At 37.2% G+C, this 12,965-nt stretch overlaps 1 protein-coding gene across 15 annotated transcripts in view; it reads left to right on the forward strand.

Annotated features, from left to right (window-relative positions):
- Positions 1–12,965, forward strand: part of kmt2ca (lysine (K)-specific methyltransferase 2Ca) — a 216,477-nt gene that overhangs the window by 149,103 nt on the left and 54,409 nt on the right. For all 15 annotated transcript variants that reach the window (XM_087309099.1, XM_087309103.1, XM_087309101.1 and 12 more), the window contains 6 exons: positions 1,366–1,470; positions 3,512–3,693; positions 8,221–8,385; positions 8,555–8,664; positions 9,892–9,969; positions 10,105–10,317. In XM_087309099.1, the coding sequence (XP_087165225.1) occupies positions 1,366–1,470; positions 3,512–3,693; positions 8,221–8,385; positions 8,555–8,664; positions 9,892–9,969; positions 10,105–10,317 (853 nt within the window). The remainder of the gene's footprint in view (positions 1–1,365; positions 1,471–3,511; positions 3,694–8,220; positions 8,386–8,554; positions 8,665–9,891; positions 9,970–10,104; positions 10,318–12,965) is intronic.

Here is a 12,965-nt window from a genome sequence, read left to right on the forward strand (position 1 = left end):
TAACAACTGTTTATTAAGTTTTTATTAAAGGTTTGATACTGAATAGAACCTGAAGTGGCAACAGAGCCTAAAAATACTCTGAGAAGGTCTTTAAAAAGTCTTTAAAAGGTATTGAGATTTCCTTTGGGATTCTGCATATACCCTAAAGATATTCTATGCAAAACTTCACTCTTACTAATACCGTTGCTGATAACACAATGTATAGATGTAACATTATAATTTGTACAGCCCATATTTGATTTAGTCTCATTTTCAATAAATGATTCTGTTATTCACTCATAAAACTTTGTTTTATTGCTAGATGGATCATTTTTGAAGAATCATTCAGTGTCGTATGTTTGATGGCTGGTTGTCGTTATTGGTTAAATAATGTAATTGCTCCCTACAACTTTCATTTTTGAGCATCAAATTAAATGCATTTGAAAGTGATTTTAAGCTTTTAAATAAACATCAGTGGTTTTATCTAAACTATAAATTGTTATCTTAGTACTTTTGTGTTATTTGACTGTTTGTTGCTTCATAACTACCTCAAAAGACTAAAGACCGAATCTCCAAGGATTAATAAACATATGCAAATCACCATCATTTTGAATTTATGTGGTGTGGTTGTTGAGATCAAGTTTTTTTAATGATTAATTGAGAAGCTTACACTGAATGCATTAATGCGGGCTAAGCAAGAAGTGACAGAAAACACCTTTAATGACCTAAGAAACCCACCACATCCCTAAAAACCCATCACAGCTTCTTTTCTCATCGTTATATTTTACAGGGAAGCCTAAATGCTTTCATACATGTGATTTGAATAACGCAAGGGGGATCTCTCTGCGATTGTTACAAATTTAGGATTAATCTAGCAGTAAAAAAATATATATATTAATCTGTGGGATATGTGTGTTACAAACCGTGTGTTGTGATCCATTACACCCCTAGAACTAATGCAAGACCACACGTGAGATTCAATGTTCTGATGCAAGACTGGAAATGACTTTAGACAGTATGTCAGCGAGTGAACATTGGGCCTAAAATGGTGCATCTGTAACCCATTTTTGTCATCAACATGCACTAAAGGGCACTTGTAAAATTTCAGGCGTCCAAACAAAGGTCTGTTTGTAAAAGCACTGCTTACACAAGTCATTTTCAAGACAAACAGCCTTCTGATAGTAAACAGAAGGAAAAATTTGCATGAGGAGCTCATGATTGTGCTAGTGGAATGAGCCAAATTGAACAGAAATACTGTAAATGTGACGACACCTCGAGGCATCTGAAGATCAGGGAAAACATCTCCATGCTCATCTCTTTTTGAGAAGGATATGAGTATTAACGTTACCGGGTGGGCGTCTGATCATACTGTACTTGTTTCTCCAGGATATGTGTGTTGTGTGTGGGAGCTTCGGTCGGGGTGCCGAGGGTCGACTGCTTTCCTGCTCCCAGTGCGGCCAGTGCTACCACCCCTTCTGCGTCAATATTAAGGTAAGGCTCCCCAACCCCATCCCATCAGTCACAATCGACATAATGATGTGAATTATGAGCTGCTTTTATCTGGAGCGAAGGTTAATGGTGCGTGAGATAACTGTGACAGGTCAGCGTTGAGAGGACCTGGATGAAAACAGCCCAGAGGGTAATGCGTTAAATGTTAAGAGGATTATGAAGCACCCTATAAAGTCTGTGCCTTATGTTGATAGACTAAAGCAGAGATTTTTATCATGTGAAAGACTGTGGTGACAGACTAATACATCAGGGCGCTTTCGGTATCTCCCGGCGCTTTGAGATATGCCGTTTAAAACTTCCTGATCTTCATTTAATATAAGAGGCCCAGACGGATCCTGTAGATTCCCTGTGCAGATTTTGAAATCTGTGAAGAGGTTTGCACACACTGATTCAGTGTGGGCCTGATTAAGAACAATTAAAGCATTAAACCTTAACGGTGTGCATTAAAAAGATTGTTGGTAGTGAAAGTGACTTATTAAAGTACAAATGTAATCAAAACTAACCCTATGATGTTTGGTCAAATTACTAGTTTTTAGTGAACACTTCATTAAGAGAAAAAAAAAAAAATTGAAAAGTCTGCTTAAATAATATCTACAGAAAAACATGTTTTTTTGCTTATCTGAAACCAGTTCATCAACATTCATCCTTGTTTTTGTTGCAGCATTTTAATATAGAATTTAGCTGATGGGAAATTTTCAGATGTACATTTATAGTCATTTTCCGAAAGCCTTAAATGGATTCTCCTCATGCAAAGCTTAGTAGTATCCATTAAATAAATGTTCTCAATACACATACTTCATTTTAAATTCAGTTGGTAATAGACAAATGTCATAGCCAGGTGTCTTGCAGATCTGTTTACATCTCATTCATTCACCCTCTCCTCTGTGCAAGCAGCTGACTATTAGCAATCATAGCTGCTCACGAGAATTGCTCTTATATATGATAACAACTAGCACTTTTATTTAAATATAGTTATTTATTTGTGTTATATATATATATATATATATATATATATATATATATATATATATATATATATATATAGGTTTATATAATTTATATAATTCATATATGTTTATATAATTTATAAATATATTATTTAATAATATATAAATATATTATTAAAGTCACTGTCTCTCTTTAGAGCATTAAATACCTTCATTTTAATGAATTATTTTACTGTGGCTTTTACAACGGTGTTTTTAAACCCAAACGTTCAGGGGAAATTACTTTCAAAAGAAGCTCAGACTCCAAAATCTCTCAATTCTTAATTCGTTTTTCATAGATGATTAAGTGCCTTATGAGTTTAGAATGTCACGAGGTTATTAGATGATGATACAATTCTATTGTTATAATGCTATAATGAGGACTGGCAGTTTTCTGGACTTCTTTCTGGTGCTCTTTTGGAATTGTTCTGCTCCATTCACTGTGTATGAAAATAAGCAGAGCGTTTTGTATTTCATGTGGTGAAAAAGTCATAGTTTAAATCACATGATTTAAAGAAAATAATTTTTATTTCAACTATTTTGTTTATATGAGACCTTTATGAATTGTAATAGTAATATATACAGTATACACTAACTGACAAAAGTTTTGTTATCACATTATCTATATCACAGAATATATATATATATATATATTATGTGATAATTTTCTTGGTCTCTCAAGCAACATAATTGAAAAAGAATACAAATTTCACAGGACCTCTAACACTTATGTAAGCCTTCCTTCTTTGATATGGCTCAAATAGTCCATTTCAACCCCAGAGATGCTGAACAGCAGACAGTGAACATCCTTGGATGTGGTTAGATTGACTTATCACCACCCACATACATTGATCTGTAAATACAGGCAAATCCTTCTGACAAATACCACTGACCCTAAAAACATCTGACGGCTGTGTTCTTTTTGTTTCTTAGATCCATCCAGATTATTGTCTGCTAAATATATAAGCCTCCGTTGCCCTTTAGACTATTGTTTGACCTGTGATCTCTGAACTCAAGTGTGTGTGTGTCTGTTTTAGATCACAAAAGTTGTGCTGAGTAAAGGCTGGCGCTGTCTGGAGTGCACAGTGTGTGAAGCATGTGGGCAGGCCAGTGACCCCGGGCGATTGCTGCTCTGTGATGACTGTGACATTAGCTACCATACATACTGTCTGGATCCACCACTGCAGAATGTACCCAAAGGCAGCTGGAAATGCAAGTGGTATGTATACACACACACACACACACACACACACACACACAAGTCTTCTCTAAAATTAGATGCATCTTTGGACTGCAGCCCAGTTTTGTAGCACAGTTATGTCTTCATTTTTGTGAAAGACAGCCACGTTTGAATGTGTTGAGATATATTCATAAACATCATCAGCCAGAGAATGGAGGAAAATTCAATTTATGTTTATTTTATATAGGGCTTTAACCATGCAGATTGTGTGAAAGCAGCTTAACATAGAGGTTTTAGTAAATTGAAACTGTGTCAGTCCAGTTTTCAGAGTTAGAGTTCAGTTTAGTTCAGTTCAGTGTGGTTTAACTTTCACTGCTGAAACTCCCAACACTGAATAGCAAATCAACCGATGCGCTGCTCCACAAGTCCCAAACCAAGCAAGTAAGTGGCGAGGAACAAACTTCACCAATTGACGAAAGTGAAGGAAAAAAACCTAGAGAGAAACCAGGCTCAGTTGGGCATGACCATTGTCCTCTGGCCAAACTTCCTGTGCAGAGCTTCAGTCTAGGTGTCGGAGGCTGAAGAACTCTGGACGTCCATCGTGGAGAATTGCTGGTGTGATTAAGTCACCGGAGGGTGTTCAGGCTGACCCATGAGATCAATGCCGAGACTCGTCTGTCACTGTTGTCTTTTAGTAATCAGTCTCATGGTCTCCACTCCTCCATGACCACCACAGCATCAGTTCAGTATATGACCTGGTCCAGGATTATGGATACCTTGGCATAATTTTTTCACAGGTCTTGGATGGCATTAATTGCACTGGATAATCTCTAGAGGCTTCGGGATAAGTATCCCCAGTTTGAAATAGAGAATAAAGAAAATACTTAGCTCTTCCAAAAACTTTTACCTAGTTTTGAACTGCGAGAGTGTGTCTGACATTATCAGGAAGGCTATTTCAGAGTTTAGGAGCCATAAATGAGAAGGCCCAACTTCCTTTAGTAGACTTTGCTCTTCTGGGTACTACCAGAAGTCCGGAGTTTTGAGATTTAAAAGAGCGGGTTGGATTGTAGCGAGACAGAAGCTCGGTTAGATAAACAGGAGCTAGATTATTTAAAGCCTTATAGGTAAGAAGCGATATTTTATAATCAATACGAAACTTAACAGGCAGCCAGTGTAAGGAGGGCAAAATTGGGGTGATATGATCATATTTTCTAGACCTGGTAAGAACTCTGGCAGCTGTATTTTGTACTAGCTGAAGTTTGTTAATAGAGGATGCTGGGCAGCCAGCAAACCGAGCATTACAGTAATCCACCCTTGAAGTCATAAAGGCATAAACTAGCTTTTCTGCCTCTGAGATGTATAGCATGCTTCGTTACAGGAATTAACATGATTTTACTTGCATTTGTGAGTGTGGCATTGCTATATGCTGGTGAAATCTTTGAATGAAGCGACAATATTTTAAAATGCGAATTTAAAAAATAATCAAAATGTGAGTATTTTCTGTCTTGCACTGCAAGCTCCCACAACATATTGATATATATATATTGTACTGCCTGCAGGATTCATGTTTTATCCCACTCTCGTCCACATACGCCTGCAGGTCGAAGCACATATGCATTATTGTCCACTGTGTCCTGCTTCTGCTTGCAGAATGCAGGAAAGGGCTTTTCCTTTATAATCATCTCTAAAAAGCTGTCATTCATTTTAAATCTCATTCTCACAGTTTCATTACAGCCAGAGAAGCTGACAGCACAATGGATTTACACTTTTATCGCTACACTTTGTTGTACAATGATGAATAACTGCAAACTCAAAAACTCAACGGATGAATGGGCTCTAATTAACTTGTCCAGAGCACGAACATAGGCACTCTGCATCGCTAGTATGCAGCTTTTTATGAGAAAGCTGATCTTAGATCAGCGCATAAAAGCAGCAACAGGTTAAGTACAGCTTACACATGCTTGGTCTGTGCTGTAGATGAAAATTTTTGTTTTTGAAATTTTTTGTTTACTAGAGTCAGGAGGGATACCGTGCCACACTCTGTCATGTCAGGTAGTCCTGTCTGAGTGCTGGTGTCTACATGACTTTTTCAGTGTGAATTACTGTAGTTAAACTCATTTGCTAAGTTTGTAAGTATATTCATTTTTTTGACTCATTTTTATTCCATATTTAAGAGCTGCTGTGGCGAGGAGCTTTTTACAATAAGTTAAATTTTGAACGGTTCATATAAAGCTATCATATGGCTTCAAGGCATTTCAAGCCAATGCCTCAGTTGTTCCTTCTATTACCTTTTTCACAGCATTTAGGCAACTTCTGATAACCCACTCTATACCCAGCACTTTCAGAAAACTACAGACTTGGGCTGTGCGATGTAAAGAAAAAGTAGTTGAATTTTATTTGCATGATTATTCCACCGCACTTTGTGTTTTCATAATGGTGGGCGGTACATGTGTTTGATTTGAGCAATGGCAGAACAAAATTGTGCTCATTCAAATGGTAAGCAAGCTTGTGACTTGCTCTTAGGTGCATATTCATGTTTATGTATATATTTCTATCGCATTCATATCGTAGCTTTTTGCGAATATTATATAGCAACATTTCAAATTGTGATTACAATTCAATTTTAATTAGTCAGCACACTTCTGCTACACACTAGACTACCAGAACTCTTTCATTCATTTCAACCAAAGAACAATTTCTTGGGCAGAAACCTTCAGAAGCGAACATTCATCTAAAACTTTCAAATTCCTTCATTTTTCTTCGTCTCCTATTTATCAGAGCTCGCCACAGCGGAATGAACTGCCAACTACTCCAGGATATGTTTTACGCAGTGGATGCTCTTTCAGATGCAATCCAGTCCTGGAAAACACCCATACGCTCTCACAATCATACACGCACACATACACTACAGCTAATGCAGTTTATTCAATTCACCTATGTCTTCGGACTGTGAGGGAAACCGAAGCATCCGGAGGAAACTCACATAAACATGCAAACTCCACAGAGACATGCCAACTGGGACTCGAGCTAGTGACCTTCTTGCTGTGACGTGACAGTGCTAACCACTGAGTCACTGTGCCGCCAACTTTCAAAGTCAAAATTAACATTTTATTTGTCACATACACCGTATAATATGCAGTGAAATGCTTAAACAACAACTCGTGACCTTAAAAAAAAAAAATAATAAAAAAATAATCTAAATTTGGAGAAAAGTTATGCAATAGAAAATATTAGCATTATCTAAACTATTTAAAGACTTTCGATATAGAGTATGTGGTTGTAGAAAAAAGTACAAAGTGTAAAAATATAAAATAAATGTCTGTACAAACTGAAACTTAGAAGTGTTTGGTGCATAAGAGGGGAAGCATCTGTTGAACTGCATTCCAATCATACTGCAGAAGACCTATTGGAACCCGCATGGACCCAAGATTCTCCCAGAAATCAGTCAATTTTGGTGAAGGAGCAATCATGATTTGGGGTTACATTCAGTATGGTGGTGTGCAAGGGATCTGCTGAGTGGATGGCAACATCAACAGCCTGAGGTATCAAGACATTTGTGCTGCCCATTACATTACAAAGCGCAGGAGAGGGCAAATTCTTCAGCAGGATAGCGCTCCTTCTCATACTTCAGCCTCCAAATCGAAGTTCCTAGAGGCAAAGTAGGTCAAGGTGCTCCAGGATTGGCCAGCCCTTTCACCAAAAATAAACATTATTGAGCAAGTCTGGGGTAAGATGATGGAGGTGGTAAATCCAAAGAATCTTGATGAAGATTGTGCATAAACTTTACAAATGTGCATAAACTTCACTGCTCAGTTGTTGAAGCCTTGAATCTGGTTACTCATCTTGCTGGATCTGTCCACTGCTTTTGACCACCAAATCATTAGGTCAAATCTAATGACGGTGCATGTCAGGAGCTGCACTTTTTCCAAGTAGTCGAGTCTTACCTCTTAAGTCGATGCCTCTGGGTGTCTTGGAGAGCTAAAGTGTCTAAGCCGTGCCATCAAGCTACTGCTACGCCCCAAGGCTCCGTTCTTGGACCATTTATTTTCTCTGTCTTAATGGCATTTTTCTAGCCCAGACATTTTTTTTTACAGGTGCCATATTTAAGATTGCCATTCTACTTCAGTTCTCTCTTCATCTATTTAAATATTTTCAGTGTTTCCTCTTTATCCTTTTGTTAGCCTTATATGTTTCCTTGCATCTGTCTCTCCACACATCTAGCGCTCTCTTGATCTTTTGCAGCTGTTTTCAAACAAGATCGAAAGGGATTTCCTACATATTTGCCGTAATGTCTCACGTAATCCCCGTTCAAACAGAACTGGTTTTGCATTACATTGTGACGCGTTCAGTCAGACCTCGACTTGGATTGGAGCCATTTAAATATTTATTTTTAGGGCAGTTCAGTTGATGCCTGTGCAAACAAGAGGTGTGTCCATTCACATAAAGGCCACAAAATGAGTGTGAAAGAATTGATTCAGACGTTTACATTCAAAAGCGTGTATATTTGCGGTAACATACACCCTCATAAAGGATATATCAGTGTGTAATTGTGTTGTTTTCTAACAGGTGTGTATTGTGTACTCATTGTGGTGCCACGTCGCCTGGCTTGCGCTGCGAGTGGCAGAATAACTACACACAATGCGGCCCATGTGCGAGTCTCACAGTGTGTCCCGTGTGCACGCGCAGCTACAGAGAGGAAGAGTTGATTCTACAGTGCCGGCAGTGTGACAGGTGGGCAGCTCTTCATCATGCCAAATGCTGTAACGGCAGGATAAAAGAGTATTATGAGCTGTAGATTAGTATATAAATAAATGCAGGTGTTGATTCATGGCAATCGGCCTATGATGTACTTTTTTAATGGCTGACTGCTTGTGAATGTGCTGATATTTTGGCTGTGCAGATGGGTTCATGGCTCATGTCAGGGACTGAACTCCGATGAAGATGTGGAGAACGCAGCGGATGAGGGCTTTGACTGCACTCTGTGTAGAATGCACACCGTGCCCACACCTGGTAAGATTTACCAAACGCTATTAATGATTTTTTGTAATTGAATTCCCATAAATAATTGTGTAAAATGTCCTAAAGTGTCACGAAACAGCAAAACTGATTTTTTGAGATGTTGACAGTAGGGTTTTGCCGATAGACGATGCCATCGTCTATCACCGATGGCTGACAAACTTCACAATGCTGAGCCAGCATCGCGATCCACACATTTATATTGATATATAACTTACTATTTGCATGTCATATTAATAGCAATAACAGTCTGTTCATGTGGTGTTTTAAATGTTAATGTTAATGAAATGTTAAGTTATGCTGTGTCATTATGCTAAATTGGGTAGCACAATCTCCTCACAACCAGAAGGTCGCTGGTTCCAGCCTCGCCTGGGTCCGTTAGCATTTCTAGTTTGCATGTTCTCCCTATGTTCATGTGGGTTTTCTCCGGGTGCTTCGGTTTCCATCACAAGTCCAAAAACATGTGGTATCGTTGAATTGGGTAAGCTAAATCGTCTGTAGTTTATGTGTGTGAATGGGTGTGTTTGGATGTTTCCCAGTAATGGGTTGCAGCTGGAAGGCCATCCACTGCGTAAAAAACATATGGCTGGATAAGTTGGCGGTTTATTCCGCTGTGGCAACCCGAGATTAATAAAGGGACTAAGCCGAAAATGAATGAATGAATTATGCTAAAATTACCAGTAACACTATAATAAATGTGTGTAAAGAGTAGCATGTGGCAAGTGTATAAGTTGTGGAGTTTCCAGTTATCACATTAAATTGGCATGTGTAGCATGATTGCAGAATGATTTCATGGCTTGTTTTATTTGTTCAAACTACAACGAAGTAGGCAGATTTGATATGTTGATATCCATAAAACTTTCCTGCACGTCTGAACAGAAATGCTCTAATTGTAACCTCAGGTGAATACGCTTCAGGATGTCTCTCTTGTCGATTTCCGTATGATGTGCATGTTAATGCTTGATTTTTCTATAACAGATGGCCACTAGAGTGTTTTGGTCAATGAAACTTTGTTCCAGCAAAATGTGGTTCATTAAAAAAAAGCAGATGGGCTGAATTTTAAATCAAGCTGCAACCTGTTCGTGTGATTGAAGCAGCAGTTAATGTAATCTGCCTTTAATGGCTCCAGACTGTCCCCTTATCAATAAATAACTAAACAAATGATGGTGAATACTTAGCGTTAACCCTTAAATAAGTCAAGCATCCAACATCTCGTTACAGGTGCCGCAGTGCCAAAGCTGGTGGAGATCAGCGAACCTCCAATGGTGGCACAGATTCTAACAAAAGTCAAGGAAAACGGTAGGTGTTTTGCTCATCGCTCTCTGCTGCAACAGATGTTCTGTGTAACAGTTGTTGCTTAAATAGCTGAAGTGTGAGAGGAGCCGTTTCAGTGCACTCAAGCAGTCATTATTGCTGTGTTCTGTCCTGCACCAGAATTCCAGCGGACGTACACTCAGGATGGCGTGTGTCTGACTGAGTCGGGATTGTGTCAGCTCCAGAGTTTATCTGTCCAGACCACCCGCCGCAAGCGACCCAAACCCAAACTTAAGCTGAAGATCATCAATCAGAACAGCGTGGCAGTGCTGCAGACGCCTCCTGACGCCCAGTCGGAGCTCTTCAGAGATGGAGACCTGGATGACAGTAGAGGTACAGAATGTATTTGTGTACATGTATATATTTAGATATTTATATATATATATATATATATATATATATATATATATATATATATATATATATATTTTTTTTTTTTTTTGTTATATATATTTTACATATATAAGCACAGGAGAGGGCAAATTTGTATGTGTGTGTATATATATATATATATATATATATATATATATATATATATATATATATATATATATATATATATATATATATATATTTAGATATTTTATATATATATATATTTTTTTTGTTATATATATTATATATATATATATATATATATATATATATATATATATATATATATATATATATATATATATATATATTCCCCTCAAAAATGTAGCAGCATTTGTCAGACGGGTCAGGATGCACAAACTTAAAAGAGTTGTTCCTACAAAATAAAAATCAAAGCTTTCATTCTCAACAAAATTGGCATTTGGATGCAGCAGAAACTAAAATATCTAGTTAAAATTGTGACTAATGGCCCATTTCCATGGGATGGTATGGTATGGTTCGGTACACTTTTTTTCTGTTTCCACTGTCAAAGAGTACTAAAAAGTGAACCGTACCGTACCACTTTTTAGCACAATAGAAGGGTATCAAAAGGCAGAGCCAGACGTGCAGCTGAATGCTATTGGTTTACAGAGAAATGCCACTAGTGCATGCACAAACCAGGAGAATGAAAACAAAGGAAGCATCATTTGTAAATACACAGTTTAGACATTCCATCGCTATAATATACACTAGCCACTGTGGCTAGTAATTTTCACTAGCCATTGCTATTTTCACTAGCCACAATTTTGTTTTTGGTAAAAAATATATGCATAAATCCTCCAAATCCACCAAATAATATGGATTTCCCTCCGGGTGCTCCGGTTTCCCCCACAGTCCAAAGACATGCGCTATAGATGAATTGGGTGAGTTAAAGTCCATAGTGTATGTGTGTGAATGAGTGGGTGTGGGTGTTTCACAGTGATGGGTTGCATCACTGCGTAAAACATATGCTGGATAAGTTGGTGGTTCATTCCGCTGTGGCTACCCATAGTAAATAAAGGGACTAAGGTGAAAAGAAAATGAATGAATAAATGAAATGATAAAACTCTAAATTGCATATCCTGTGATGTGACTATTGGGAATGATCACATTGCAGTATCGATACTGAAACGCTATATTGTGCAGCCCTACTAACAATTGTCATTTTTAAAGTTCCTCCACAATTTTGCGTGTCACCCACTCTGACCATGGTTGTAAATTAGTGCCGACAGCCATCACAGCTGAGCATAACAGAGAAAGACAGACAAATCTAGGAAGTAGGGTGGAATAAAGATGAATTATTTGTTGAAAATGCCTAAAAACAGAGTGGAGTGATTGGAAAGAGAGCGAAATCGACAGGAAGGTGAGCCATGAAATGAATTTGACTTGGAGAGAGAGGAGAGCCTTTGAAAACAGCAGTCAGCAAATTATACCTGGCTTGGCATTTCAGTGATCAGAGGCTGGATGGCTCTAACTGAATTAATAGCCGACCCTTCCATCAGAGCACCAGTCTGAGAGAGCAGGCGGGGGGTAATGAGGAGGAATGGGGCCACTGGTTTAACCCACTCACTGCCAAACACAATCTGTCAAGCGGTGCTTTAATACTTTAAAGCTCTTGAATAACTCTAGCTCTTGGGTTTCACATTTGATAGTTGAATCCTAAAACTTCAACACTTGATTATTATGCAAAAACACATTGGGCTCTATTTTAACGATCTAGGCGCAAAGTCTAAAGAGTATGGCGCAAAAGCATTAAGGGCATGTCTGAATCCACTTTTGCTATTTTAAGGATGGAAAAATGCAGAAAAACTGAACGCTTCACTAATGAGAAAAGAGTAGTGTAAATGCTAGTGTCCTCAGTAGCTGGCAAAGAAACTTCATTGAATATACTGCACTGTAAAAAATATTCTGTAAAAAATGAAGAATGTACTGGCAGAAAATTACCAGCACTTTCTCTGTCTTTTTTTTTTTTTTTTTTTTTTTACAGAATTTCCTTATTTTAGTAAACGAAAAATTCAGTTAAACTTCCGTAAAAAAACAGAAAAATGTACTGGTAATTTTCGGCCAGTACATTCTCCATTTTTTTTTTTACGCATTTCCTTCTTTAAAAAAAAAAAAACACAAAATCCAGTAAATTTACAGTAAATCCTCAGTACAATTAACTTTTTTTTCTGTTAAGTGATTATACAGAAACTTCAGTAAACTTTAAAAAGAAACATAAATTTATAAAAACATTTTACCCATAAAATTTTTGCTAAAGTACATTGTCATTATAAGGCCAATTTAGCTTTCCAAACATAGTACAACAAATGAAGCACATTGTACACAAAACTATTTATTTAACATTGCATTTAGTAATTTATTACAAAAGAAGAAAACTATAAGCACTGAAATTGAAACAGGTAACATAAATATAAATAAATGTCACAGAAGGAAACGTAAGTATTACATGAATATATTTTTATATAATCGTTTCTCTTTGTTATTTTCTGTATTTACTATATATATATATATATATATATATATATATATATATATATATATATATATATATATATATATATATATATATATATATATATTACTCT

This window comes from Danio rerio, chromosome 24 (assembly GCF_052040795.2).
Source record: "Danio rerio strain M-AB ecotype USA chromosome 24, GRCz13ab, whole genome shotgun sequence".
NCBI classification, from domain to species: domain Eukaryota; kingdom Metazoa; phylum Chordata; class Actinopteri; order Cypriniformes; family Danionidae; genus Danio; species Danio rerio.